The following is a 25849-nucleotide window of genomic DNA, read 5'->3' as shown; positions in this document are numbered from 1 at the left end:
CTCAGGGACACTTCTGACAGTTACGTATGGATGCGCCTGGACTGGAAAACACCACAGGCTGGTGCCATTGAGCTGACGCTCAAACCTGCGTCTCACAGTCCAGACAGAGCAGCCGCCTGAGTTAATCATCCAGGAATTTAGGTCACGGCTGGGAGCGGCAACATGGGGAGTGTGGCTGTGGAGTCACAGCTGATAAGTGGGGCACAGGTTTGGAGGAAGAGGGGTACCACTTGTCCTCACCCGCAGGGCGTTGGCTTTTTGTGTTACTTGTGTTACTTGTGTTACTTGTGTTACTTGGCTGCTGCAGGGGAATGAAATCAAGGGGCTGGTCCAATCCAAGAGGTTTGAAGTGGGTTTTTAGGTTCCCCTGGAAGCACTGGCAGTTGGGGAGGTGTCAGTTCCAGAGCCAAGTTGATCTCCTGGCTGGGCACCTATAAAATCCCAGGGTGCCAGGCTCTTTGGCAAACAACTGATACCCAGGCTGCTACATTCCTGCGCCCATTACCTGCTGCACCTCCCTGACTCTCTCCCTCTTCCTCTTTGTGGTTGGGCGCAGGTGAGCGCTGTGTATGTGACAGTTGCAGGTGGCCCCACTGTATCAGGAACGAGTCAGACCAGGCGAGCCGGCAGGAGGGTGCGGGGCAGGAGGAGTGGCTGAGCCTGTAACTCTAACACATTCCTTTTGTGGACATTTGTCACTTCCTTGTAGATCTGTCAGGACTTGTCATTTCTCTGCTCCCCACTCAGCTCTGACACCCCCACTCCCACCTCCACTGCCATGAGCCACCTGGCCAATAACCTGAGGGCTTTCCTGGCCAGGGTGCAGTCTCTAAAGTGCAGGGGGGACGGCGATCCCCTAGGGACGGAATTCCAGGTGAGAACAAAGCAGCCAATGTTTCTGCCTCTCTGCTTTCCACCTTCATCTTCCTCTCTTGCTTTCTGCCCTGTGCTTTGCTGGGGGCCCCTGCTGCTGTGAGACGGGCCCCTCTCTGCCTTATGGAATGATGTGCGACTGATACACACCGGCCACTCACACTTACCTGTACAGCACTGGGTATATTTATATATATATATAATAGAGTCTCTGCCCAGTGTATGAGTGCGTGTTTATTATATACGGGTGCCTCTGTGACACACTGTACCATTCAGCTGGGGCCAATGACACCACTCATCCGCTGGCACTTATCTGACTGCCAATTATCTGACTGCCATTTATCCGCTGGCACTTATCTGACTGCCAATTATCTGACTGCCATTTATCCGCTGGCACTTATCTGACTGCCAATTACCTGGCAAGCACTTACTCACATACAAATGGGTCCACAATGATTGCAAAGTATTGCTGGGGTTGCACTAGGCAGCATTTACGGGCAAAGAGTTGGGGGGTAGTGGGAGATGGTCACTGTGAGCGATATGGCAACACCAAGTCAGATCATTGAAGCCCCATTGCTTCTGCCATATCAATAGACAACGGCAAAAAGCGTCCAGAGAGGGAGCAGCAAGTGATTAACCCTGATGGGCTCCATGCAAAGTAAGTACTCAGCCCTTTGCTATCATTTGTTTAGTGCACTGGACAGATGCAAGCTGATTAAAGTAGTCAGGGGGGTGCTGATTGGCTGATTAAAGTAGTCAGGGGGTTGTTGCTTGTATACAGCAGTGGAAATATGGAGATAGTGGGCAGGTTGCCACGCAGGGAGTATGAAGTCCAGCCAGTTCCATGTGTGAGTCTAATGTCTCCATGGGGGGATGGTTCCGGTTCCAGTTGTTTTTACTTCCTCTCACCTGTTCCCCCAAACAGCAGGGAAATCACATAAATAGGATGTGAGAGGTTTCACTTACCTCTGTATCTTCAGCTGAACTCAGGGTTGTCACCTTTTCTGGAAAGAAATACTGACCTTCCTATAGATTTATCTTTATTCCCTATTAATAACATTGGGATCACTGACCTTCCTATATATTTATCTTTATTCCCTATTAATAACATTGGGATCATATCACTGACCTTCCTATAAATTTATCTTTATTCCCTATTAATAACATGGGGATCACTGACCTTCCTATATATTTATCTTTATTCCCTATTAATAACATTGGGATCACTGACCTTCCTATATATTTATCTTTATTCCCTATTAATAACATTGGGATCACTGACCTTCCTATATATTTATCTTTATTCCCTATTAATAACATTGGGATCACTGACCTTCCTATATATTTATCTTTATTCCCTATTAATAACATTGGATCACTGACCTTCCTATATATTTATCTTTATTCCCTATTAATAACATTGGGATCACTGGCCTTCCTATATATTTATCTTTATTCCCTATTAATAACATTGGGATCACTGACCTTCCTATATATTTATCTTTATTCCCTATTAATAACATTGGGATCACTGACCTTCCTATATATTTATCTTTATTCCCTATTAATAACATTGGGATCACTGACCTTCCTATATATTTATCTTTATTTCCCTATTAATAACATTGGGATCACTGGCCTTCCTATATATTTATCTTTATTCCCTATTAATAACATTGGGATCACTGACCTTCCTATATATTTATCTTATTCCCTATTAATAACATTGGGATCACTGACCTTCCTATATATTTATCTTTATTCCCTATTAATAACATTGGGATCACTGACCTTCCTATATATTTATCTTTATTCCCTATTAATAACATTGGGATCACTGACCTTCCTATATATTTATCTTTATTCCCTATTAATAACATTGGGATCACTGGCCTTCCTATATATTTATCTTTATTCCCTATTAATAACATTGGGATCACTGACCTTCCTATATATTTATCTTTATTCCCTATTAATAACATTGGGATCACTGACCTTCCTATATATTTATCTTTATTCCCTATTAATAACATTGGGATCACTGACCTTCCTATATATTTATCTTTATTCCCTATTAATAACATTGGGATCACTGGCCTTCCTATATATTTATCTTTATTCCCTATTAATAACATTGGGATCACTGACCTTCCTATATATTTATCTTTTTTCCCTATTAATAACATTGGGATCACTGACCTTCCTATATATTTATCTTTATTCCCTATTAATAACATTGGGATCAACCATCATTTTTACCGGCCAGGCCAGTAAAATACCGACCAGGTGGCAACACTAGCTGAACTCTAGGCCCAACTTACCCTCTACTTGCCCTTCAGTGGGACGTGGCCCTTAGCAGCAGTTCAGGCCAGGCATACCCCGAATGGAAAAGAGGGCCCCTCACTAGTAGGAATCAACTGATTCTGATGGGTTTCTCTCTGCTGCCAGTTTCTCTCTCTCTCATGGGCTTCCCAGTAGTGAGAGGTCAGACTTACTGGCTGCTACTTTCCTGCTTCTGATCTGGGTCCCTTTGGTTGACATGGCGCAGGGAGAACCCCCAGTTTTTGTTTTTGCACATTGTTCCTCTGCTCACAGGAGATCAGGACGCAAGCGGCTGCCTTCCGAAATGATTATACCACTGAGGTGGGAGCAAGTCAGGAGAACCTGAAAAAGAACCGCTACAAAGACATCTTGCCTTGTAAGTCACAAGTGTGTGTTGACATTGTGGATGTGGAAGTGCAGAGATAATGTGGGTTGTGGATATCAGGATTTTAGATTAAAATTATATACATATGGGTTATCCGACATGGGTACCATGGGATTGGGCACATTAATGCAAGCCGGAAGTGTTTGGAATGAGCAGAGGGGGTACATGTTCTGTATCTGGGTATAGTAGCACCCTTTCCTGTGTCAGAACTAGATACATTACTACTGAGGGAGAGGCACGTGTGGTTACCTTTGGCCTCACAGGGTTAATGAGCCTTTAATGGCTTGTTTTGTTTCTCAGATGACCAGACTCGAGTCCAAGTTTCTTTCCTGGATGAAGAAGAAGGCTCCGATTATATCAATGCCAGCTTTATTAAGGTATCTACAGAATTAGGGGCCACCTCCATTCAGGCATCCATGGTATTAGGGGGTATCAGTGCCAGCTTCTGCACAATGAATTATTATAGAGCCAATCACAGTCCAGCTCTTAATTCTGCCGTGCTCTGATTGGTGGGAATTACGAGCAGACAGTTAGGCAATAATCGGGGGATATAATATTTCAACTGTTCCTATGCCCATTGCAAGGCCTGATGTATAAGGTGTCGTGCAGGGTTTGGATATCAGTCGGCGCTACATTGCCACCCAGGGGCCACTCAGTCACACCATACAGGACTTCTGGAGAATGATCTGGCAGTATGAGGTCAAGGTGAGTGTGCACTTTGCCCCTACACTACACTCAATGGACTCCTGGACAATGGATTTCTCCTCTTACCTGTCTCTTGTCCTTTGCTCGTGCAGGTCATTGTGATGGCATGCAGAGAGGTGGAGCATGGAAAGGTAAGTACCTGCATATGACTCACCTTATCATTTAGCCCTGTGTCCCATCATGCTCTTCTTTCCAATTGGTTTCTGTATTAAGAGGCATATGGACAGTGTTTTTCCTTAGGGGCTCTTATGGGGGGGGGGAGTGAGTAACCTACAGGGGCATTTCTTACGCTAGTTCTATCCACTTACCCTAATTCCATTCCACAAGCCCCTTTAGCAGGAGACATCCAAGAGTCACTTTCTGCCCCAATGCCAAAGCTTCTCTTCTCAGCAGCAGCCCAAAACCCACTGAGCATGTGCAGTGTCACTGACACACAAACAATGACCTAACAGGATCAGAAGATGGGGAACAAATGTGAAGGGTCTGATTATTCTTGTTATAGGGCTGCAGAACCTCTCTTTTTGTTGGTTTTAATGGCTCATTTTAATTCTGTATGATGAGTCTTATTGCTTGTAGCTAATGGGATCCTGACATTGTAAAGGACCACTGGCACCAAAATGACAATTTTTATTGCTCTGCCTTTGTTGCCGTGGCAATGCCAATGAGACAGGAAAAGATCAGGCTCTCACACCAACCGATTTCTCCTCTAGAGAAAATGTGAACGTTATTGGCCCCTGGATGATGCCGCTGCACCCGCCCAGTTTGGCCCATTCACCATCAGCAAGGTAAGTCCTAAAAGCCAGCACCCGCTGCTCTGCACCCACGCAATGTAGAGGTTGGTACAGAGAGAGACCCCGGATCCCCCACTCTGATACAAGTGAATCTGTCATTTCACTGACTCCTCCAAATACCCCAGTCTTTTACTCATTAACTCCTTATCAGCCGCCACCCAAACAGGGGTCACATCAATTCATCAATTGTGTCTTTTTAGGTGGAGAAAAACCGAGTAAATGCAGAGGTCATCTACCGCAAACTCAGGATCACCTTCAAGGAGGTAAAAGGGGATCAGTTAGGAATCTGTCCCGGGCCTGTGTGGCCTCTAGTGGCTGGGGAGTAAATATCTGCCTCTGCTGATTGTGTTAGTTGTGTAGTGAAGCAGAAAGCAACGTTCTCTGCAATATCCTCGTCCAATAGTATTTCTGGCAGTATTTCTCTTACATATTTCTTATGCCGCTGTCACATTTGGGAATTAAACTGCTGTCAGTGACCCCCGACAACCAAACTAATTGGAGACTAATTGGAAAGCATAAAATCATGAAAGTGGAAACCATCTGAAATGTTGTTTAAAGTAGGTCCCTCTATAACATTGATCCCCAACCAGTGACTCTGGTACAACATGTTGCTCCCATTGGCTTCAATCCAAGAGCTTATTATTGAATTACTGACTTGGAGGCAAGTTTTTGTTGCATAAAAACCACATATTCTGCCAAACAGAGTCTCCAATCCACATAGGGGCTACCAAATGGCCAATCACAGCACTTATTTGGCACCCCAAAAACATTTTCATGCTGGTGTTGCTCCCCAACTCATTTAACATCTGAATGTTTCTCACGAGTTCAAAGGGTTGGGGATCCCTGCTCTATAACATATCAGACGTATGGGCTTATAGTAGCCCAAATGGCAGCTCAGAAAAGTAAAGGGCAATATCAGGATGGGTTTTTGGTTCTTTGTCGCAGGTGTCCAGAGACATCAGCCATTTTCAGTACGTCGCATGGCCGGACCATGGGATCCCTGACTCTTACTCCTGTTTTCTGGAGATGATCCAGCTGGTGCCCAAGTACCAACAAGAGAGCCGTGTGCCCCTGTGTGTGCATTGCAGGTGAGCCGTGCAGCCCATGGTGCTTACAATCTGCCTATACTCTATTGACTGCTCTCTCTTCATAATCTTCCACCTTGTTACAATGCTGTCTTTACCCTGGCACTCTCTGCTGCCCCCTACCGTTGTCCATCCATTGCCTCCTCACTTATACACTGGTTCTGTTCTCTGTGCAGTGCAGGGTGCGGCCGAACGGGTGTCATCTGTATGGTGGAGTATATCCAGAGCCTCCTGCACCTGCAGGTAAGGGCCTCAACACTTCTGTGTTTATATATCCCCCTCTGCTTCTGCCCCTGACACTTTTATGCAGCTCTTTGCTCTTATCTTGCAGAGGGTTCCACCTGATTTCAGTATATTTAATGCTGTGCTGAATATGAGGCGCCAGAGACCCTCAGCCATCCAGACCCGGGTAAGCGCATGATACCTTCCACATCTGGGTTCCATAAAATGTATTGAATGCCCCTCCAGCTTTGCCCCAGCTTTAGACATCCCTTCCTAGTTCCTCTCTTTGTTTCTCAGTCTCCATCTTCTATACCTGAAATGAAGTCCTCTCTTCCCACTTTCTCTCTTTGTCTCTCAGTCTCCATCTTCCCTACCCATCATGGAGTCTTCTCTTCCCACTATGTCACTTAGCCTCCATCTTCTCTACCTGTCATGGAGTCTTCCCCTCCCATTTCTTTCAGCCTCCATCTTCTCTACCTGTCATGGAGTCTTCCCTTCCCATTTCTCTCAGCCTCCATCTTCTCTACCTGTCATGGAGTCTTCCCTTCCCATTTCTCTAAGCCTCCATCTTCCCTACCTGTCATGGAGTCTTCTCTTCCCACTATGTCACTTAGCCTCCATCTTCTCTACCTGTCATGGAGTCTTCCCTTCCCATTTCTCTCAGCCTCCATATTCCCTGCCTGTCATGGAGTCTTCTCTTCCCATTTCTCTCTTTGTCTCTCAGCCTCCATCTTCCCTACCTGTCACAGTGTCTTCTCTTCCCACTTTCTCTCTTTGTCTCTCAGTCTCCATCTTCCCTACTCGTCATGGAGTCTTCTCTTCCCACTTTCTCTCTCAGTCTCCATCTTTCCTGCCTGCAATGAAGTCTTCTCTTCCCACTTTCTCTTTTTGTCTCTCAGCCTCCATCTTCCCTACCTGTCATGGAGTCTTCTCTTCCCCCTATGTCACTTAGCCTCCATCTTCTCTACCTGTCATGGAGTCTTCCCTTGCCATTTCTCTCAGCCTCCATCTTCCCTGCCTGTCATGGAGTCTTCTCTTCCCATTTCTCTCTTTGTCTCTCAGCCTCCATCTTCCCTACCTGTCACGGTGTCTTCTCTTTCCACTTTCTCTCTCAGTCTCCATCTTTCCTGCCTGCAATGAAGTCTTCCATTCCCACTTCTTCCCTTTGTTTATCAGCCTCCATCTCCCCTAAATGACCTTCTCTTGAATCCCCTAATTTGTTCTTCCAATCTCAGCCCCCATCCTTCTTGTCTGCCATTGATTTTAGTTCATCCTCCTATTTGTATCTTCCATTCTCCCTGCCTTCAGCTGACTATTCTCTTACTGTCATACCCTATCCGCCTTCCTCTGAGCTGCCCCCCTGCGCTCTGTTTCACCCTGTGGTGCTGACTGTGCCCCCGCAGGAGCAGTATGAATTCCTGTACCACGCAGTCACCGAGATGTTTGAGAAGGAGCTGCAGAGCAGTCTGGTCTATGAGAGTCTCAAGGAGGTGAGATGGATAGCGGAGTGTATGGGGCAGCTGTGCCAGTGGGTTGGATTGGCTTTTAAAGGAACAGTACTCATCAGATGTGCTTAAATGTAAAACTCAGGGCACAGAGGGTTAAAGGGTTAAAACATTGGTTTCATATCAAGAAAACAGGAAGAGGCAGCGACTTCCTGAAAATTAGTGCAGCCGTGGGCCGTAAGTGAGCCAGTGTCTGTCCCTACAGGATAAAAGTCCTCTGTACGACGATGCCACATCACTACTGAGGACCAACCAGACACTCCCCCTGCAGAGGAAGAAGCCCCCGGCACGGTGAGTGGCTGCGCCTAATATAAGACATAGGTAGAAAGTAGAGCGTCAGTGCAGAAAGCGCTCTCTCTCTCTCTCTCTCTCTCTCTCTCTCTCTCTCTCAGGAAGGGGACAGTCTCCTCTTCCTCTTTCTGCTCTCAAGTGGTGAGAGTGCTAATGATATTTATACACATTCTATATACAGATTATGTGAGTGAGGGTGAGAGTATATACACAGGGCAGTCTATATGAAACTCATGTCTCTCTCATGTGAGTGAGGGTGTATAACTGGGCAGTCTCTGTGCAACTTATGTCTCTCTCTGTGCGCAGACCATCTATCCCTGCTGAGTACCTACCCCCGTGTGCACCGGAGCAGAGGCCAGGACCAAACATGAGTGCCAATGAGACATACGCTGTTGTGCAAAAGAAGAGACCATCAGCGCCAGTTCCATCCTCTGTGCCAGATCCACGACCTCAGACAGTGGAATATGTTAACGTGCCCACTCATGTGCCCACGCCTCAGAATCAGCTGTACAGCACCGTCACACCCAAGTCCAACAGGCCAAGCTCAGCAAATATGCCCACAGGGAGCCTGTCTTCCTCCTACACTCTCGCTGGCCTCCCAAGCCCTGTGGAAGTGGCCCCAGTGGAGTATGCCCAGGTTTCCATGCCCAGGACAGGTAAAAGGAAAGTCAGAAGCAGGATGAAAGCCTTTAGGGTGGCACCGGGGTTGGTTGACAGTTTGTGCTGCTTTATACCAGGGAATATAGACTGAGTATCCGGCCCAGTGGTGCTGGTGGAGCTGAAGGAGAGGTGGGAGCTGAGGCTGAGGGAACCCATTAGCCATAGGGAGGGTCCATAAGTCTAACCTGCTCATATATAATTCCCACTGGCATCACAGTCCATCACTTTTAGCTGTAGTTCTAGTGCTGGATTCAAAGTAAAGTCCAGTTGAGATCCAGTCCATTTGTGGATCAGGTTTACACTTACTAAAACCTACCCATTTAGAAAAGAAATTCCTCTACACAGCCACCATTGCCTCTTTCCTTTTGGTTCCTTTATGCCAAACTTAGCTCCATGACTCAGCCCAATGCTTCAGCGTTCCATGGGCACCTAGTGGCCTGTTCAGCCGGATCTACTGTTTGGTACCAGCAGCCCCACCACCACTTACTCCTAATTGGATCCATTTGTGTGTGGAGTGGAGCGCTGTAGTCACTGGAGCGCTGTAGTCAGGCCCGGACTGGCAATCTGTGAGTTCTGCCAAACGCCAGAGGGGCTGCTGTAAGACGCCATAGACACTCACTATTTAATGTGCTGGTGGAGAGCTCTTTGTGGCCTGTTGGGGCCTCTGGGTACCTGAAATGCCAGGGCCTATTTTGATTCTCAGTCCAGACCTGACTGTAGTGCAGGCTACTTCTTCCACCACTGGGCACGAGAGGTACCCAGCCTCATCATGGGGCACTAGTTGGGTTGCAGTGAGTAAGACAGGCAACAGTGTATAGTGCCACATAGTTGTATTGTGGGTCAGGGTTGTGCCTGTGTCCGTCCTTACCCAGTATTGTCCTTCTCCTACTGTATCTATCATGTTCTCTCCTGCCGGCAGTGCTGTAATAATATTCCCTGCCCCAACCCACCAGCCCACCAACCTTAGCAAATGCCTGCAGTGTCCGTCTCACACCATGTTTGTTCTGTCTGTCTGATTCTCCCATATGTGTCCCCTTTGTTTATTTGTCCCCTTTGTTTATTTGTCTCCTTGTATTTGTGTCAATAAACTGCTCTTGTCTCTTACTGTCTGTCAGTGCGTTTGTTAGCAGGAGAGAGTGGGGCGAGAGAGAGTAAATGTGGGGGCAGGAGGGCGTGAATGTATATGAAAGAAAGTGGGGTGATGGCTTTTGAGCTAGTGGGGAAGCTCGGGTGCAAACACAGGAGGATGAGTTTCAGTGAGTGATGGGGGAGAGGAGGGTTTAGTTTAGGAGATTAGGGTTGTACTCAGGCCCGGACTGGCAATCTGTGGGTTCTGGCAAATGCCAGAGGGGCTGCTGTACGGCTCCATAGAAAGATACCATATAGTGGGCTGGTAGCGGTCTGTTTGGGCTGGTAGGAGGCTGTTTGGGCCTCTGTGTACTTGGAATGACAGGGCCTATATTGACTCCCAGTCCAGGCCTGGTTGTACTTATGCACCTGCACATCCATTCTGCTCAGTAACTCCCTGAAGGTGGAGCTGTTGGGGCAGGTTCTGCACCCTCTAATTTACTGCATGTCTGTCCCTGTTATAGTGGATTCTAACTCCGGCTCCAGCAGCAACGCAGCCAAGAGTGGGGGTAAATGGTGGCAACTCCCAACCAGTGTGAGTATACTAAAGGCAATCCATACAAGTGAGCAAACTGTCATCTGCAGTCAGTGTAAGGGTCAGGCCACACGAGGAGATTCGGGGAGATTTTGTCGCCTGGCGACTAATTGCCTCGTCTTTTGAGTGACTATCTCCCCGAACTGCCTCAGCGTTTTTCCCCATAGGCTACAATGAAAAGTCGCCTGCGCTAATGCACACGCGGCGATGCGTTTTCTATAGTCGTCCGAAGTTGCCTCGCTGAGGTAGGCGATAAAATCTTGTGTGGACCAGCCCTAAGCAGTGAATAAGGCCCTCTTTGTGTCTCTTTGGGAACAAGAGAGAAAATATTTATTTATCCTTAACCCTCCCCTATTGGATAGAAATGTAGGACAATGAGAAATGAACATGTGGCTGAATGTGTTTTCCTCCCCTCACAGGCGTTTCCTGGCTCCTCCAGCAGAAACGGTGAGTATCTGTACCCCCCCCAATCCTACACTGAACATGGCAGTGGTCACCAATGGGTTAATCTCTCATGTGACATGAAATAGCCCCCCCTCATTTCCTGTATGTAAAGAGCTTCGCCCACTGGGACTGGGAAAGCGCTGCCTACTGCTTCCAATCCAGGAGATTCCATTAGTATCATAGGGTTTCCTCTTCCCTCTCCTTCATATACCCACGCCACTAGGAATAGAACGACCTGTCTTCAGCCCAGTCAAGGCCACTGCACCCCAATAACTAAGTCACTTTCCTATTAGTCACAATTACCCTCGTGTTGCAGCTTCTTCTCGGGATCAGTACGAGGATGTGTCGGAGCAAGTGCAGGGGCAGCCGGCAGCAACGGGCCTGGGTGAGTGACCCACCAGAATAAAAACGACTCCACGGATTGCCCCACGGCAAATAAAATAGATTTCTTTCTTCCGTCCGTAGGATTCAACTGCCGCATTGGGAAACCCAAGGGGCCACGGGACCCTCCTGCTGAATGGAGCCGCTAGAGGCCAAGGGGGCGACGAGCTGGATTTCTGCTGACATTCTCCAAGTAAAGGTTTCTCTATGTTCTACTGACTGAAACCACAACTAATTCTACATTCATTTTTATTGTAATAGATTGTGCCCCCCCCCCTCCCATGAATTAATAAGGTTTGCAAAGCCCCTGTACAAAACAACTGACAAAACATGGGGGCCTGGTGCCCCTTCATTGGACAAAACACTTGCAATAACCCTAATGTAATAACTTTGCTAAACAGCGATATTTGGGCAAGAAAGGAATTTGTGAGCCCAGTCGCGAGCCCCATTGTGATAAAACGAGCACCCCCTCAATATAAAGTAATTTGTGTCTTGTGAGTCATTTGCTTCTGTTCAGTGGGATCTCGTGGAACCGTCTGTCTGTCCGTCCACTTATTGTCTGCAGGGAGGCTCAGCCTGGTCCAAATGAACACTGGGCCCTCACAGGCGCTGGTTCCCCCTCCCAACATAAACTTCAGCATGTGCCGGCTACACCCACTCCCCCAGCGGTGCTTCATGGAGCCAGTGTGTGGGATCTGGGGTCTCCAACCCACTGTGACTATAAATGTCAACTTGCCCCTCCCTTTACACAAAAACAATCTCCCCAGCGTGGCCTATTGAGTGGGGAGACACGTGGCCTATTGAGCGCTGAGGTACTTCCTTTTCTTGGCGGTGTTGGTGTACGGGTGCCATCTCCACTCCACCTCGGCCGTGCTCTCGTTCTCCAGGGTGCCCAGCTTTATCATGTACACTGCAAGATGGGAAACACCATTAGGAACCTTATGTGGGGGAGGGGGCGTAATAGCATAATGGGGGGCACACTTACATTTCATCTCAAAGCGTGGCCCCACTTCCGACAGCTCAACGTTCTTGTGGTCTGTTTTTTTGTACACGTGGTGCCTGCCAGGGATTCATTATTTTCATTAGTACCCCAAAGTGTATAGCATATAAACCCCAAGCTTGTATGGATGGGGGTAGGTACCCGGGCGAGATACACACCTGAATGAAATGTAATCATCCTGATTAGCGAAGGTTACCACCCTCTTGCTCTCATCTTTGGGAACAGGGAACAAGTACTTCATGATGTCGGCCACCTGAGGGGCAAATAGACGTGAGCGGGAGTAACAGCAGGGGCAACAAGAAGAGAAACCAGCGGGTCACTTACCCTTTGGCCGAGGCGAGAAGTGAAGTTGTGGAAGATGAGGTGGGGATTGGCCTCAGACATGGTGCCCAGATCCGGGATGTCGTGTCTCATAACCACGTTACACAGGGTGAAGTAGGCGGTGGGGCCAAACGGAAGGTGGCAAACAATTAACCCATCTGTGGGGGCAAGAACTTACATTGAGGCACAGTATAAGAGCAGGAATGTGTGGCCAGCAATGCTCCCCAGTCTGGCCTGTCTCCGTCACAAGGGGCAACAGGACTACAGAGCCCCTTCCCCTCATGCCCAAAACTGTTCCAAGCTGGAGGCATAGGTGACTATAGATGGGGATTAAACAATCAGGAAAGGATTGCACACTTAATTTAAAGAAATGAAATAATATATTTATTACATCCTCAGGGGCACAACTAACAAAAAACCCGCCATTCTTTTTTTTTTTCTTTGTTATTTGTGCCCCTGAGGAAGACCAATATGGCCGAAACGCGTTGGGCTCACTTTTTATTTCCTTAATTTTTGTATGTTTTTCTTTTTTTCCTTATGTTATAAATATATTATTTAATTTCTTTAAATTGAGTGTGCAATTCTTTCCTGATTATTTTTATGTAAGATTTGGAGACCCACATGGGGAGTCTCCCTATGGATTAGCACCTCGCATTATATATTTTAAAGGTTGTGCACCCTCTTTTCTAAATTACACATGGGGATTATTCTGCTCCAGGCAGGTGCAAAAAGATTCAGCCCCCAGCAGAATAATAGTGGGGTAAGGAGACAAAGCTGAGCTTGATTGCAGGGGGCAGCCACGTGGGTGGAGTGGGCACAGAGTTAGGAGTGTGGGACGTACCTGGCATTCCTCTTGTCTCATGTACAATCAGCAGATCAGTGACATCATTAGCCCTGCAGGCTTGCACTAGTGCCCCCACCTCGTGTTTGCCTCTGTTCATGCGCTGGGCATTGGGGAAGATCAGTCGCATTTCCTGCAGGGGGAGACAATGACCAGTGAGACCCACACAACGTGCAGCTCGGCCAACACTCTCCCAATGACCCTCACCTTGGCAAATATCTTCAGCCGGGAGCTGGGGTCCCTCGATGTCGTAATCATGATTTTGGGGTCTTCCACCCCGGCCCACTTGTACTCATCATCCACATGGGAGGAGACACCTGTGGAAATGGGGGGGGGTTACCCTAATTTTTCTGCGATGAATTAGAGCCTTAGAGTCTGTTTCTGGGTACAGAGCCAGTCTCACAGGTCGGGACTCCCTCTCTCACCAGGACTCCCCACATGCGCACTCTCGGGGGGCACCTACCTGAACCCATTCACCCCCTAATCACAGGCTGTTTGTGGATGGGGGGGGGCAGGTGGCAGAGAGGGACACTGAGGTGGAACAGATGCTGCAGATTTTCTGTTTAACCCTTTCAAGTGTTGCCAATACCCAGACTCACCTTCTCCTCCTTCATCATCAAACTCAAGTTGTTTCTGTAGGGTCAGCGCCTCCCTGCGGATCTCTGTGGGGATCAGTCGGTTCTCTGTGGAAGAGGAAACATGGCGATGTGGGAGCCAGTGCGGATCAACCCCCCCCGATTACCCAAAATCCCCCATTAGGCCGACATGTCGTTTGATGCTCCCATTATGTCACAGGCCTCTTTAGTTGTGTATGTACAAAGAGCCGCACCTCTCACCTTTCCTTTGATGTTCCTGCTTAGGTGGTGCAGATTTCTCAAGACGGTCAGCACACGTCAGAACATTCAGTGGAAAGTAGAAAGAGAATCGCACAGACACCAAATATGTTGCAGGTGGGGAGCGTCCCCTATTTTTTATTGTGACCACCTGTGCACAATATTTGGTGTCTGTGCGATTCTCTTTCTACTTTCCACTCTTTAGTTGTGTCCCACTACTTTCAGTATATATTATATATTTATATAGACACATACACCCCCACATGATAGTCACCTTCTAGCGCTCGCTTCAGCCTCTCCTTCTTCTCCTCAATACTGTGCAGCTTGGCCTCCTGCGCCTTCTTGTACAGGTACTCCCTGCGCAGCCGCAACTCCCTGCGCAACTGCACAACAGCAAGGGTTAAATTAACTGCCGCTCTGGCACCTCCCTCTGCCCCCCACAATTTCATCATCCCCCTGCCCCCCATTATACAGCAGTTACCCCCCATTATACAGCAGTAACCTCCCCCATTATACAGCAGTAACCCCCCCATTATACAGCAGTAACCTCCCCCATTATACAGCAGTAGCCCCCCATTATACAGCAGTAGCCCCCCATTATACAGCAGTAGCCCCCCATTATACAGCAGTAGCCCCCCATTATACAGCAGTAGCCCCCCATTATACAGCAGTAGCCCCCCATTATACAGCAGTAGCCCCCCATTATACAGCAGTAACCCCCCATTATACAGCAGTAACCCCCCCATTAGGGGCCTGATGATGAGATGAACACTGAAGTGCCATTAGAGAGAAGGAAGAATGGGAAGTGTATTGGGCCCAGTTGCTGAAGAGAATTGCTCAGTGGGGAGAAGCAGAGACCTAATGACACATTACTGGGCCCCACAATATGTACAGTTGTAGCTGATGAACCCACGGGCAGTGAAATGATATGAATTCAAGTCTCCCGCGGGTGGAACGTAAAGACTCCGGTTATTACACATTTCCCACTTACCATTGCTGCTCTGCTCCGACCCCACGTGCACTGACTACAATATACCGGAAGCGAAAAGCGGAAGTGCGTGACCCAAACAAAGATGGCGGTCGGTTGCAGAAGCGGAAGTAGCTCCCCTGACATTGGGGGCGGGACACTGAGAAGCCATTGCCGTGTAGTTCCGCGTTGGGAAGGTCACGTGATAGTCAGAGGGACTCAGGTGAGAGTGACAGGAGGATGGGTCCGGCCGAGCTGTGCGAGCGGTTGGACGAGCTGTTGCTGCGCCTCATGGACGAGCTGGAGAGTTTGCAGGGGAAGCGGGAGGCGCTCAATCAGCACATTGAGAAGGTACCGGCGCTACCCCTGGACTACAGCTCCCGGCATGCCTCTCGGCTCTCCCTCCACTAACTGCGAGTCTCTCTCTCTCTCTCTCTTAGGGCTGGTTGTGTCTGTCCCAGGCCCGATACTCTATGGGCAACAAGAGCGTCTCCTCCCTCAACTACTCACCCCACATGTCTCCTCTCACTCTCCTGCATTGCCGGTAAGTCGCCTGTCTGTGTATTTATATATATCTGTGTGTGTGTATTATATATATTTATATATGTCTGGGTACTGACCCCTCCTGTTCTCCCATTGGCTGCTGTGCCACAGTTCCGCCCAGGAGGGACACACGTGCTTCCATGTAAAGCGCCAGGAGGTGGGGCCACAGGAGGTGGAGCCACAGGAAGTGGAGGTGATTGGTGCATTGGATCAGAAGGGTAAGTCTCTTTCTATTGGCTCTTTATTCTCATTTTTATTCTGGGCCACAAGGAACTTCCCTTCTGCCCCTTTATTTCAGGACTGAGGCGCCGCAAGGGCCCCGTGGAGACCCCAAAGCCCCAGAGCACAGAAAGTGCAGCACAGAAGGGCCACACAGACAGTCTTACCCAGGATCCATTGCGCTGGTTTGGAGTTTTGGTGCCACAGAGTCTGCGGCAGGCACAAAGCACATTCCGAGAGGGTGGGTATATGGGCCCGAGGGGGCGGGGCTGTGGGAAATGTTAAGTGACATAAAGAGCAACTAGCAGGTAGGCGGGGGTTAATGTTGGACTTGTTGGATGTATTTTTTTCCAACCACAACAAACCAGGGGCCCAGGAATATAAATATGATGAAATGCTACACACACTGCGCTGGGACATTGGCAGCTTTTCTAAGCACTTCAGCACTGATAGGGTTATATGTGACACAGCGTGGGACTGTGATTTGGGGGATCACATATATATGCACGCTGCTTGGTAGCTGTTATGTTTTAAAGGATACTTAAAAGGGTTGTTCACCTTTGAATTAACTGTTAGTAGGATGTAGAGACGGATGTTTTGAGACCATTTGCAATTGGTTTTCATTTTTTATTATTGAAGGTTTTTGACTTATTTAACTTTTTATTCAGCAGCTTTCGAAAGCAATCTGGTTGCTAAGGTCCAAAATCCCCTAGCAACCATGCATTGGTTTGAATAAGAGACAAGAATATAAATAGTAGAGGCCTGAATAGAACGATGAGTAATTAAAAGTAGCGCATTTGTTTTTTAGATGAGGTCAGTGACCCCCATTTGAAAGGTGGAAAAAATCAGAAGAAAAAGGCAAAGCATTTAAAAACACTAAAAAATAAATAATGTTTTTAGTTGCTTAGAACTAAAATTAACTGAAAGGTGAACCACCCCTTCAATACGAGACGATCACGTTTTGTTACTATTCACCGATGGGAAGAAATGTATCTGTTTTTAAACACTTTTAATGTGGGAAGGAGGCACAGAGGGGAGTTGTAGTTGCACAAGGTTACAATACAAACGTGTACTTGCAGCTACGTCACAGTCGGGGGTACACAGAGGTTTTGTATATTGGGGTCAGACTATTGAGAAAGGCTGGAGCGACGGCTCAAACGTTACTGATTCTTATTAAATTGATTTTGGATGTTGGTGTTGCCCCAGGAATGAAACTCTAATCCTGAGATTAATAGAAATATATTTATAAATATATAGAAGGGCCCCGTGAGACTGATGTTCCCACAGTTTGGGGCCAATAACCTGTTGTTCCCCTGTAGGAGGCGCTGGTGTCATTTAGTAATTAAATCCCAATGCTGTTTAATGACTGCGCTAATCACTTTATTGTCCCAAGTTTTACTCCCACCCACCTGCCCCTGTCATGCAGCTCTGCCTTCTTATTGGTTGATGCAGAAGTCAGTACTAGTAACCACTCCCTCCCGCCCCTTCACTGGCGGCCCTGGGCTTGGAAGTATTAATATGGCAGTTTGTCAGAGTTGTGGGTGGGGCATTACTTCATCTCACATGTGTAACCAGACCTTTTCTCCCCAGGGATCCTATTGGCTGCTGAAGTGGCCTCATTGCAGAACAGTGTTGATACGACCCAGAGAGAGTGGCGCCTCCTGCTGGCTCAGAAACAGGAGCTGTTGGCTCAGACGGGCTGAGGAGGAGGAGCTGGGGTGGGGGGAGGGGTATGCCTGGCACACTGAGCGGTTATTTAGTGAGGGGGTGTGGTATCTGCAGATGCTTCTCCTGAATGCTCATTGCACCGCTACTTAATAAAGTCTGTTGTACTGAATAAAGTCTCTGCCAATCATTGCACGCGTATATAAATATAGTTTGTCTCTCTAATATCGGTAAAACTGGATTCCCATACCGGGAGTCGAACCCGGGCCGCCTGGGTGAAAACCAGGAATCCTAACCGCTAGACCATATGGGAATTTCAGTAACAAGATTTTTGGGAGGAAAGTGTTTGTTACCATGGACAATATCAGTACTGCACCTCAATGACTTTCCTACACTCCTATATATCACTGCCTCTCATGGACAATATCAGTATTGCACCTCAATGACTTTCCTACACTCCTATTTATCACTGCCTCTCATGGACAATATCAGTACTGCGCCTCAATGACTTTCCTACACTCCTATATATCACTGCCTCTCATGGACAATATCAGTATTGCGCCTCAATGACTTTCCTACACTCCTATTTATCACTGCCCTCTCATGGACAATATCAGTACTGCACCTCAATGACTTTCCTACACTCCTATATATCACTGCCTCTCATGGACAATATCAGTACTGCACCTCAATGACTTTCCTACACTCATATATCACTGCCTCTCATGGACAATATCAGTACTGCACCTCAATGACTTTCCTACACTCCTATATATCACTGCCTCTCATGGACAATATCAGTACTGCGCCTCAATGACTTTCCTACACTCCTATTTATCACTGCCCTCTCATGGACAATATCAGTACTGCACCTCAATGACTTTCCTACACTCCTATTTATCACTGCCTCTCATGGACAATATCAGTAATGCACCTCAATGACTTTCCTACAATCCTATATATCACTGCCTCTCATGGACAAGATCAGTACTGCGCCTCAATGACTTTCCTACACTCATATATCACTGCCTCTCATGGACAATATCAGTACTGCGCCTCAATGACTTTCCTACACTCCTATATATCACTGCCTCTCATGGACAATATCAGTACTGCACCTCAATGACTTTCCTACACTCCTATATATCACTGCCTCTCATGGACAATATCAGTACTGCACCTCAATGACTTTCCTACACTCATATATATCACTGCCTCTCATGGACAAGATCAGTACTGCGCCTCAATGACTTTCCTACACTCCTATATATCACTGCCTCTCATGGACAATATCAGTATTGCGCCTCAATGACTTTCCTACACTCCTATTTATCACTGCCCTCTCATGGACAATATCAGTACTGCGCCTCAATGACTTTCCTACACTCATATATATCACTGCCTCTCATGGACAATATCAGTATTGTGCCTCAATGACTTTCCTACACTCCTATTTATCACTGCCCTCTCATGGACAATATCAGTACTGCACCTCAATGACTTTCCTACACTCCTATTTATCACTGCCCTCTCATGGACAATATCAGTACTGCACCTCAATGACTTTCCTACAATCCTATATATCACTGCCTCTCATGGACAAGATCAGTACTGCGCCTCAATGACTTTCCTACACTCATATATCACTGCCTCTCATGGACAATATCAGTACTGCGCCTCAATGACTTTCCTACACTCCTATATATCACTGCCTCTCATGGACAATATCAGTACTGCACCTCAATGACTTTCCTACACTCCTATATATCACTGCCTCTCATGGACAATATCAGTACTGCACCTCAATGACTTTCCTACACTCATATATATCACTGCCTCTCATGGACAAGATCAGTACTGCGCCTCAATGACTTTCCTACACTCCTATATATCACTGCCTCTCATGGACAATATCAGTATTGCGCCTCAATGACTTTCCTACACTCCTATTTATCACTGCCCTCTCATGGACAATATCAGTACTGCGCCTCAATGACTTTCCTACACTCATATATATCACTGCCTCTCATGGACAATATCAGTATTGTGCCTCAATGACTTTCCTACACTCCTATTTATCACTGCCCTCTCATGGACAATATCAGTACTGCACCTCAATGACTTTCCTACACTCCTATATATCACTGCCTCTCATGGACAATATCAGTACTGCACCTCAATGACTTTCCTACACTCCTATATATCACTGCCTCTCATGGACAATATCAGTACTGCGCCTCAATGACTTTCCTACACTCCTATTTATCACTGCCCTCTCATGGACAATATCAGTACTGCACCTCAATGACTTTCCTACACTCCTATTTATCACTGCCTCTCATGGACAATATCAGTAATGCACCTCAATGACTTTCCTACAATCCTATATATCACTGCCTCTCATGGACAAGATCAGTACTGCGCCTCAATGACTTTCCTACACTCCTATATATCACTGCCTCTCATGGACAATATCAGTACTGCACCTCAATGACTTTCCTACACTCCTATATATCACTGCCTCTCATGGACAATATCAGTACTGCGCCTCAATGACTTTCCTACACTCCTATTTATCACTGCCCTCTCATGGACAATATCAGTACTGCACCTCAATGACTTTCCTACACTCCTATTTATCACTGCCTCTCATGGACAATATCAGTAATGCACCTCAATGACTTTCCTACAATCCTATATATCACTGCCTCTCATGGACAAGATCAGTACTGCGCCTCAATGACTTTCCTACACTCATATATCACTGCCTCTCATGGACAATATCAGTACTGCGCCTCAATGACTTTCCTACACTCCTATATATCACTGCCTCTCATGGACAATATCAGTACTGCACCTCAATGACTTTCCTACACTCCTATATATCACTGCCTCTCATGGACAATATCAGTACTGCACCTCAATGACTTTCCTACACTCATATATATCACTGCCTCTCATGGACAATATCAGTACTGCACCTCAATGACTTTCCTACACTCCTATATATCACTGCCTCTCATGGACAATATCAGTACTGCGGCCTCAATGACTTTCCTACACTCCTATATATCACTGCCTCTCATGGACAATATCAGTACTGCGCCTCAATGACTTTTCCTTCACTAATATCTCTGGGACAGAACGCCACCTGTCTGGATGCTGTTGAACTGAAACACTCAGCATCTCTCAATAAGAATGGTATCATGGCTCAGGCTGCCGCTAGCTGCTGGGAGTTGTAGTATGATCTATACACACTATAGAGGCTCGATTCCATGGCGATGGCAGCTGACATGATAACTCCCCAGTGCACTTGTTCCCCTGCAGCAGGAAGTGATGTGAGCGTCCCCATACCACAATGTAGTGAGGCGGCTGCCAGTAACAGGAAGCAGTGGTCAGGGACGGAAATCTCACTGCCTCTGCACTACAAGCTGGTAGAAGGACAGAAGCATTTATTGGGTGCAAGGGGGAGACTTGGAAAGATCTCTGGGGGCCCCAATGGGGTCACCATGACAAAAGGAGAATCCATAGTTACAGGGGTCACAGCTCCAAGAGGTCGCACCATGGATGAGCCTGAGAGAGCTGAAGAGAAAGAGGAGAGTGAATCATGGTATGATGGCTGGGGGGCTGCACCGTTGGCTGGGAGGGTAGGAGAGAGGGTTAGGTTGCAAGTAGTTATGAGGGTCAGGAGGCTTGGTGCACAGGGCTGAGCAGAGGGCTATGCTCAGAGGAACTTACCCCGTTCTGAGGCAGGTTAGGATATGTATTTTTGCTTGCCCTGTAGCAAGTAGACACAACCGAGGAATCATTTGCCATTTCTCTATGTGCTTTATTGGGGCACATTTATTCCATTGAGGAGTCATGCCACTCAGTAGCAGGGCAGATAGAGTTCCGTCTCCTTACCAGAAGCTGTAGCCGCCGCATTAATGTGCTCCTTCCAGCACTCAACTATCTGCTCTTTCTCCCACAGGTCCCCCATGCCCAGGGAACGCTCCTACACTTCGGGGTCTCTGTCTGAGAGTTCTGGGGTATGTACATTAATGGCTATGGTAGGAATTCCTTTGTTCTGCTCTGTATTTTTCTTCCCCCTCACCCAGTCTGTGTCCTTACTATACACTCTAGCCCTGTGTTACTGCCATCTTGCTTTACTATACACACTAGTCCAGACCTGTGCTTTCATTTCAGGGGGCCAAGGCCATACCCCAGTACTAATGTATAAGCCCTTCTCCTTTGTTTGAAATGATTTTTATTGTTTTTCCAAGTTAAACAAGCAGAAACATTAGCCCTTCTCCTTGTGTCCCCTCAGCTGAAGAGGAGGAAACAGGTGGAGCCCCCCCCAAGCCAGGTGGCAGAGGAGAAGGTAAGTAGCTCACAGCCTGCAGCCTGACTTACCTACTTATTGCTTTGCATTATGGGAAACAAAGTCAGGACGAAGCTTGAGGTCTAGTTCCCCATAGCAACCCTTGTATCTAAGGGAGATATGAGCGATCCCACAGAAGGTAAGTAGCCCACAGCCTGGGGCACATCCTGTCATGTGACCAAAGGAAACCAACATAGTGTGTGTGGGGGTGCTTCTCACTGTCACTTTACTGTCTGCAGAGCCTGACATGAGAGAGGCTTCACAGAGGGGCCATTCAGGGAATAAAGGGCAGGGAAACGTATAACTCCCATGGTGCTTTGCTTTGTATTAATCCTTTCAACATAAACTTCTTTCATCCCATTTAGGAGCCCAGCAACAAGAGGGTTAAACCTGTCTCCAAAACACTGTCTGCATCAGGTGCCCCACCCCCAGCTAAAGTCACGCCCCTCAAAAAACTGAGCCTGTCCATCCAGGTAAATGGGAGGGGCTGAGGGTGTGGCCTGAGTTAGAGGGGAATCCCATTACATGATTTGCCTTTGCAGAAGTCTATTGGGTGCAAGAACGAGAGCCGCTTGTTCAGCTTCACTCCGCGCACGCGCAGCCGGGATCCTGGGGGAGGAGCCAAGAAGAGGAGCAGCAAACTGTGGAGTGAGACCTACGACAGCGCTGGGGAGGAGTTATCTGCCCGGCAAATCAAAAGGCAGGAGGTGAGTGGCGCAAAGATGGTGGAGCTTGGAGTCAGGGAGAATTACAGTGGTGTAACTAAAGTGCGCCGGGTCCCCTTGCAAAAAAATCTTGCTATTCCCATCCTTCTGCCCACTTCCTGTCCCGCCCACATCCCTCCTCCACCCTTGCTATTCCCTGCCCACTCCCGCCCTGACTTACGCCCCCTTCCGGAGATTATTATTATTAGCTATAGAGGAAGCAGACCCCACAGTCCGGCCCCCCTGTGACTGCTTCCTCTTTAGTTACGCCACTGCTGGGAGGGGACAAGAAAAGCTTCCAGTTTGGGATGAGACTTGGAAGCCACAGGCCCCATATCTCACCAGTGTGTAAAAAACAAAATGGCAGCATGTGGCCCGTTTGTGTCTCACCAGGTGATCTTTGAGCTGATGCAGGGGGAGCGCATGCTGATCGATGATCTGAACTTGGTGAAGAAGGTAAGTGCCCCCTCCCTACATAACAGCACCCACCTGTCTCCTTTGTCCCACTGCTATTGGGCCTACACAAGGCTCAAGCCCCTCCCCTACATAACAACTCCTCCTTCCTTCTTCCCCCTAGAACTATTATGAGCCTATGTTAAAGTTGGAAATCTTATCCCAAGAGGAGTTGGATCAGATCTTTGGCATCCTGGACACGCTGGTCCCTCTGCACCAAGGTGAGAGATATGGGATAATATTCCGACCCCCGGAGCCCTCAGCTCTTGCCCCAATGCAAAGTTTTCAATCTGACCTACTGGTTCTTCCTCTCAGATCTCCTGGATCGGCTCCTAAAACTGAGGCGTGAGGATGGCACTTTGGAGGTAATCGGGCCCACCATGCTGGAATGGGTGAGTAGAACAGCACTCTTTTCCTTGTGTCTGTGGAGATCTGCCCCTGCTCAGTATCACACATTTCTACCCCAATAGTTGCCCTGTCTCCATGCCTACAATACCTACTGCTGCAATCAAGTGGCTGCCAAGTCTCTGCTGGACCACAAGAGACGCAGTGCCGCCGTGCAGAACTTTCTGCGCTTGTGCCAGGAGTCGGCCTTTAGCCGTAAACTGGACGTCTGGAGTTTTCTGGACCTGCCCAGGAGCCGCCTGGTCAAGTACCCACTTTTGCTGAAAGAGCTGCTCAAGCACACGGGTCCAGAGCACCCTGACCACACACCGCTGGGTGAGGCTGTGAGTATCCCCATACACTGGCCTTGCAGCCTTATCTCATAATTCTGTCTTTTATTATCACCCACATGTCACTGGGTCAGCTCCCACTGCTGGGATGCTCTATCCCAGAATCCTGTCTTTCTCATTCACATGATAGATCAGATTCTATCCTTTAGCCAAGATCCTCCTTGTCATTGATAGCATGCTCTTTCCTCGTTTTGGTTTTGTGAAATGTGTGTTGATTCCCACTAATTGGCAGTTCTGTTCAGGTGTATATGATTCAAACCATCATTAGCCTAATTAACAGCAAGACAGGAGAGGCGGAGTGTGAGTACTATAGGCGGAGACTCTCCTATCTGTACGAGAGCCAAGAGGAAGGAGCTGTGTCGTCCTCCCGAATCCTGCACTGTCACGGGGAGCTGAAGAACAACAAGGGCCAGGTGGGTTATCTGCTACTAGAGCCACTCAGTGGGCCAATTTTCAGATGGCTTGCACAGTCCAGTTCATTGTAGTCCTGCGAGTCATTAGTGGCTGGTAATGGGACTGGTGTACCTGCTGGCTGTCACTCAAGGGTGGATCTTGTGCTGATTGGTCAGTCAATTCATTGCTACGTCTCAGGAGGACCCATTACTGATATGTCACTGTGTTAGAATAAACTGTTCTTCCTTGGTCTGTGTCCCATCCACAGAGGCTCCACGTGTTCCTGTTTGAGGCCGTCCTTGTTCTTACACGCACAACCACCCAGAACGACCAACTGCAATTTCAGGTTTACCGCCAGCCAATCCCTCTGCAGGAACTAGTTCTGGAGGACTTGCCAGATGGAGAAGTGAGAGTGGGGGGCTCCATACGAGGGGCTTTTACGCCTGCTACAGAACGGGGTAACTGGCTATTCTATGTCCAGCATCTGCCTTTTGCTATTTTATACTGTGGGAAGAACCGACACTTCTCCCCAGTCCTATTCTCACCCAGTTCCCTTCTGTCCCTCACCTGAGCTCTTCCTTTTGCTCTAGTTCCATCATGTGCTGCTGCTATACACTATTACCACCTTCTGCCAGTCCTGACCCCACTGGTGATCAGGTGGTAGGCCACGCGTGACCGTGTATTTTGTTTTGCAGCCAAGAACTTTTTTCGAGTGAGCTTCCAGGAGCGCTCCAGGGGACAGTCTCACACCCTCCAAGCCAATGACTCGTTCAACAAGCAGCAATGGATCAGCTGTATCCGCCAGGCCAAGGCGGCCAATCAGAGGGGCACCACTTACATGGGGGGCTCCCAGGAAACGCCATGCACCTTTGTGGACATATCTGAGCTGAGCTTGAGCTCCAACAAGGACTGTGAGAAAATGGAAGATGGATAAAGAGAGCTCACAAAACTCAATGACTGATCTTCATGGCGACAGAAAGTGACTGTAAGAAATTGTCGGGGGGCTGTTAATGCTCTGGTCAAGTGTCACCCGCTTTGCACCCGCTTCCAATGCTCCTGCCTCTATCTTCAGCCTCATTTCTTATTATTTAAAATAAAAGGTACCTATTTTTTTTTCAATTGTGGTTTCTTTTAGCCAAGTAAGAAGCCTGTGGTTTGCCCCTGTGCTCTGGGTGAGTTTGGGGGGACTGTGGGGAGAGGGGGCACGCTCTGGTTCTGTTTGTTACTGCTCAGGGATTACTAGGGAGGAGGAGTGTGTGAGAAATAGACTAAGAGACATTGTCCCTAGGGGCAGCAGGGTAACACACAACACTCCTCACCTCTGGCCTTGGAACACTGAGACCACTGGATTGTGTCCCTCCACCTACTGAGACCCTTCTAGCATCTCCACACACACCTGCAGCTCACTACAAACTAGCAACAAGTGACAACCAATCATTCTTCAGCTCTCCGTCCATAAATGCACCATGTGCCTGAAAGCGGAGTGCTG

The 25849-nt window shown here is 47.8% G+C and overlaps 4 protein-coding genes and 1 non-coding gene across 6 annotated transcripts; 3 read left to right on the top strand and 2 right to left on the bottom strand.

Moving 5' to 3' along the window:
• The first annotated feature begins 11 nt into the window (after positions 1-11).
• Positions 12-11811, top strand: ptpn18.S (protein tyrosine phosphatase, non-receptor type 18 (brain-derived) S homeolog). Of its 2 annotated transcripts, XM_018231790.2 has the most exons (17): positions 12-874; positions 3469-3571; positions 3881-3957; positions 4190-4285; positions 4378-4416; positions 4996-5070; positions 5277-5339; positions 6022-6164; positions 6338-6404; positions 6493-6570; positions 7787-7873; positions 8094-8179; positions 8486-8835; positions 10432-10502; positions 10922-10949; positions 11263-11331; positions 11412-11811. In XM_018231790.2, the coding sequence occupies exons 1-17, from the start codon at positions 779-781 to the stop codon at positions 11474-11476; spliced, it is 1593 nt and encodes a 530-aa protein (XP_018087279.1). In that variant the 5' UTR covers positions 12-778; the 3' UTR covers positions 11477-11811.
• On the bottom strand, positions 11563-15353 carry imp4.S (IMP4, U3 small nucleolar ribonucleoprotein S homeolog). The gene is given in 9 exon segments (NM_001091261.1): positions 11563-12237; positions 12313-12386; positions 12486-12580; positions 12652-12806; positions 13490-13622; positions 13697-13806; positions 14089-14172; positions 14597-14705; positions 15314-15353. Coding segments are annotated over 9 exon segments (876 nt in total). The 5' UTR covers positions 15317-15353; the 3' UTR covers positions 11563-12124.
• Positions 15354-15503: 150 nt separating this feature from the next.
• Positions 15504-17888, top strand: XB5795058.S (uncharacterized XB5795058 S homeolog). Its single transcript, XM_018233665.2, has 5 exons — positions 15504-15640; positions 15730-15833; positions 15944-16050; positions 16131-16292; positions 17642-17888. The coding sequence occupies exons 1-5, from the start codon at positions 15530-15532 to the stop codon at positions 17752-17754; spliced, it is 597 nt and encodes a 198-aa protein (XP_018089154.2). The 5' UTR covers positions 15504-15529; the 3' UTR covers positions 17755-17888.
• A 69-nt stretch (positions 17889-17957) lies between these two features.
• Positions 17958-18029, bottom strand: trnae-uuc. The gene has a single exon. It is a non-coding gene; the product is annotated as a tRNA-Glu (tRNA).
• Positions 18030-21157: 3128 nt separating this feature from the next.
• arhgef3.1.S (Rho guanine nucleotide exchange factor (GEF) 3, gene 1 S homeolog) lies at positions 21158-25479 on the top strand. Its single transcript, NM_001092456.1, is given in 12 exon segments — positions 21158-21326; positions 21687-21744; positions 22023-22076; positions 22442-22549; positions 22619-22783; positions 23174-23236; positions 23358-23454; positions 23549-23625; positions 23704-23961; positions 24210-24380; positions 24629-24818; positions 25056-25479. Coding segments are annotated over 12 exon segments (1527 nt in total). The 5' UTR covers positions 21158-21279; the 3' UTR covers positions 25295-25479.
• Positions 25480-25849: the final 370 nt, after the last annotated feature.

The sequence above is a fragment of the Xenopus laevis genome, chromosome 8S (genome assembly GCF_017654675.1).
Source record: "Xenopus laevis strain J_2021 chromosome 8S, Xenopus_laevis_v10.1, whole genome shotgun sequence".
Lineage (NCBI taxonomy): Eukaryota > Metazoa > Chordata > Amphibia > Anura > Pipidae > Xenopus > Xenopus laevis.
Note: the sequence above shows the minus strand (reverse complement) of the source record. Positions and strands in the feature narration are given on the sequence as shown.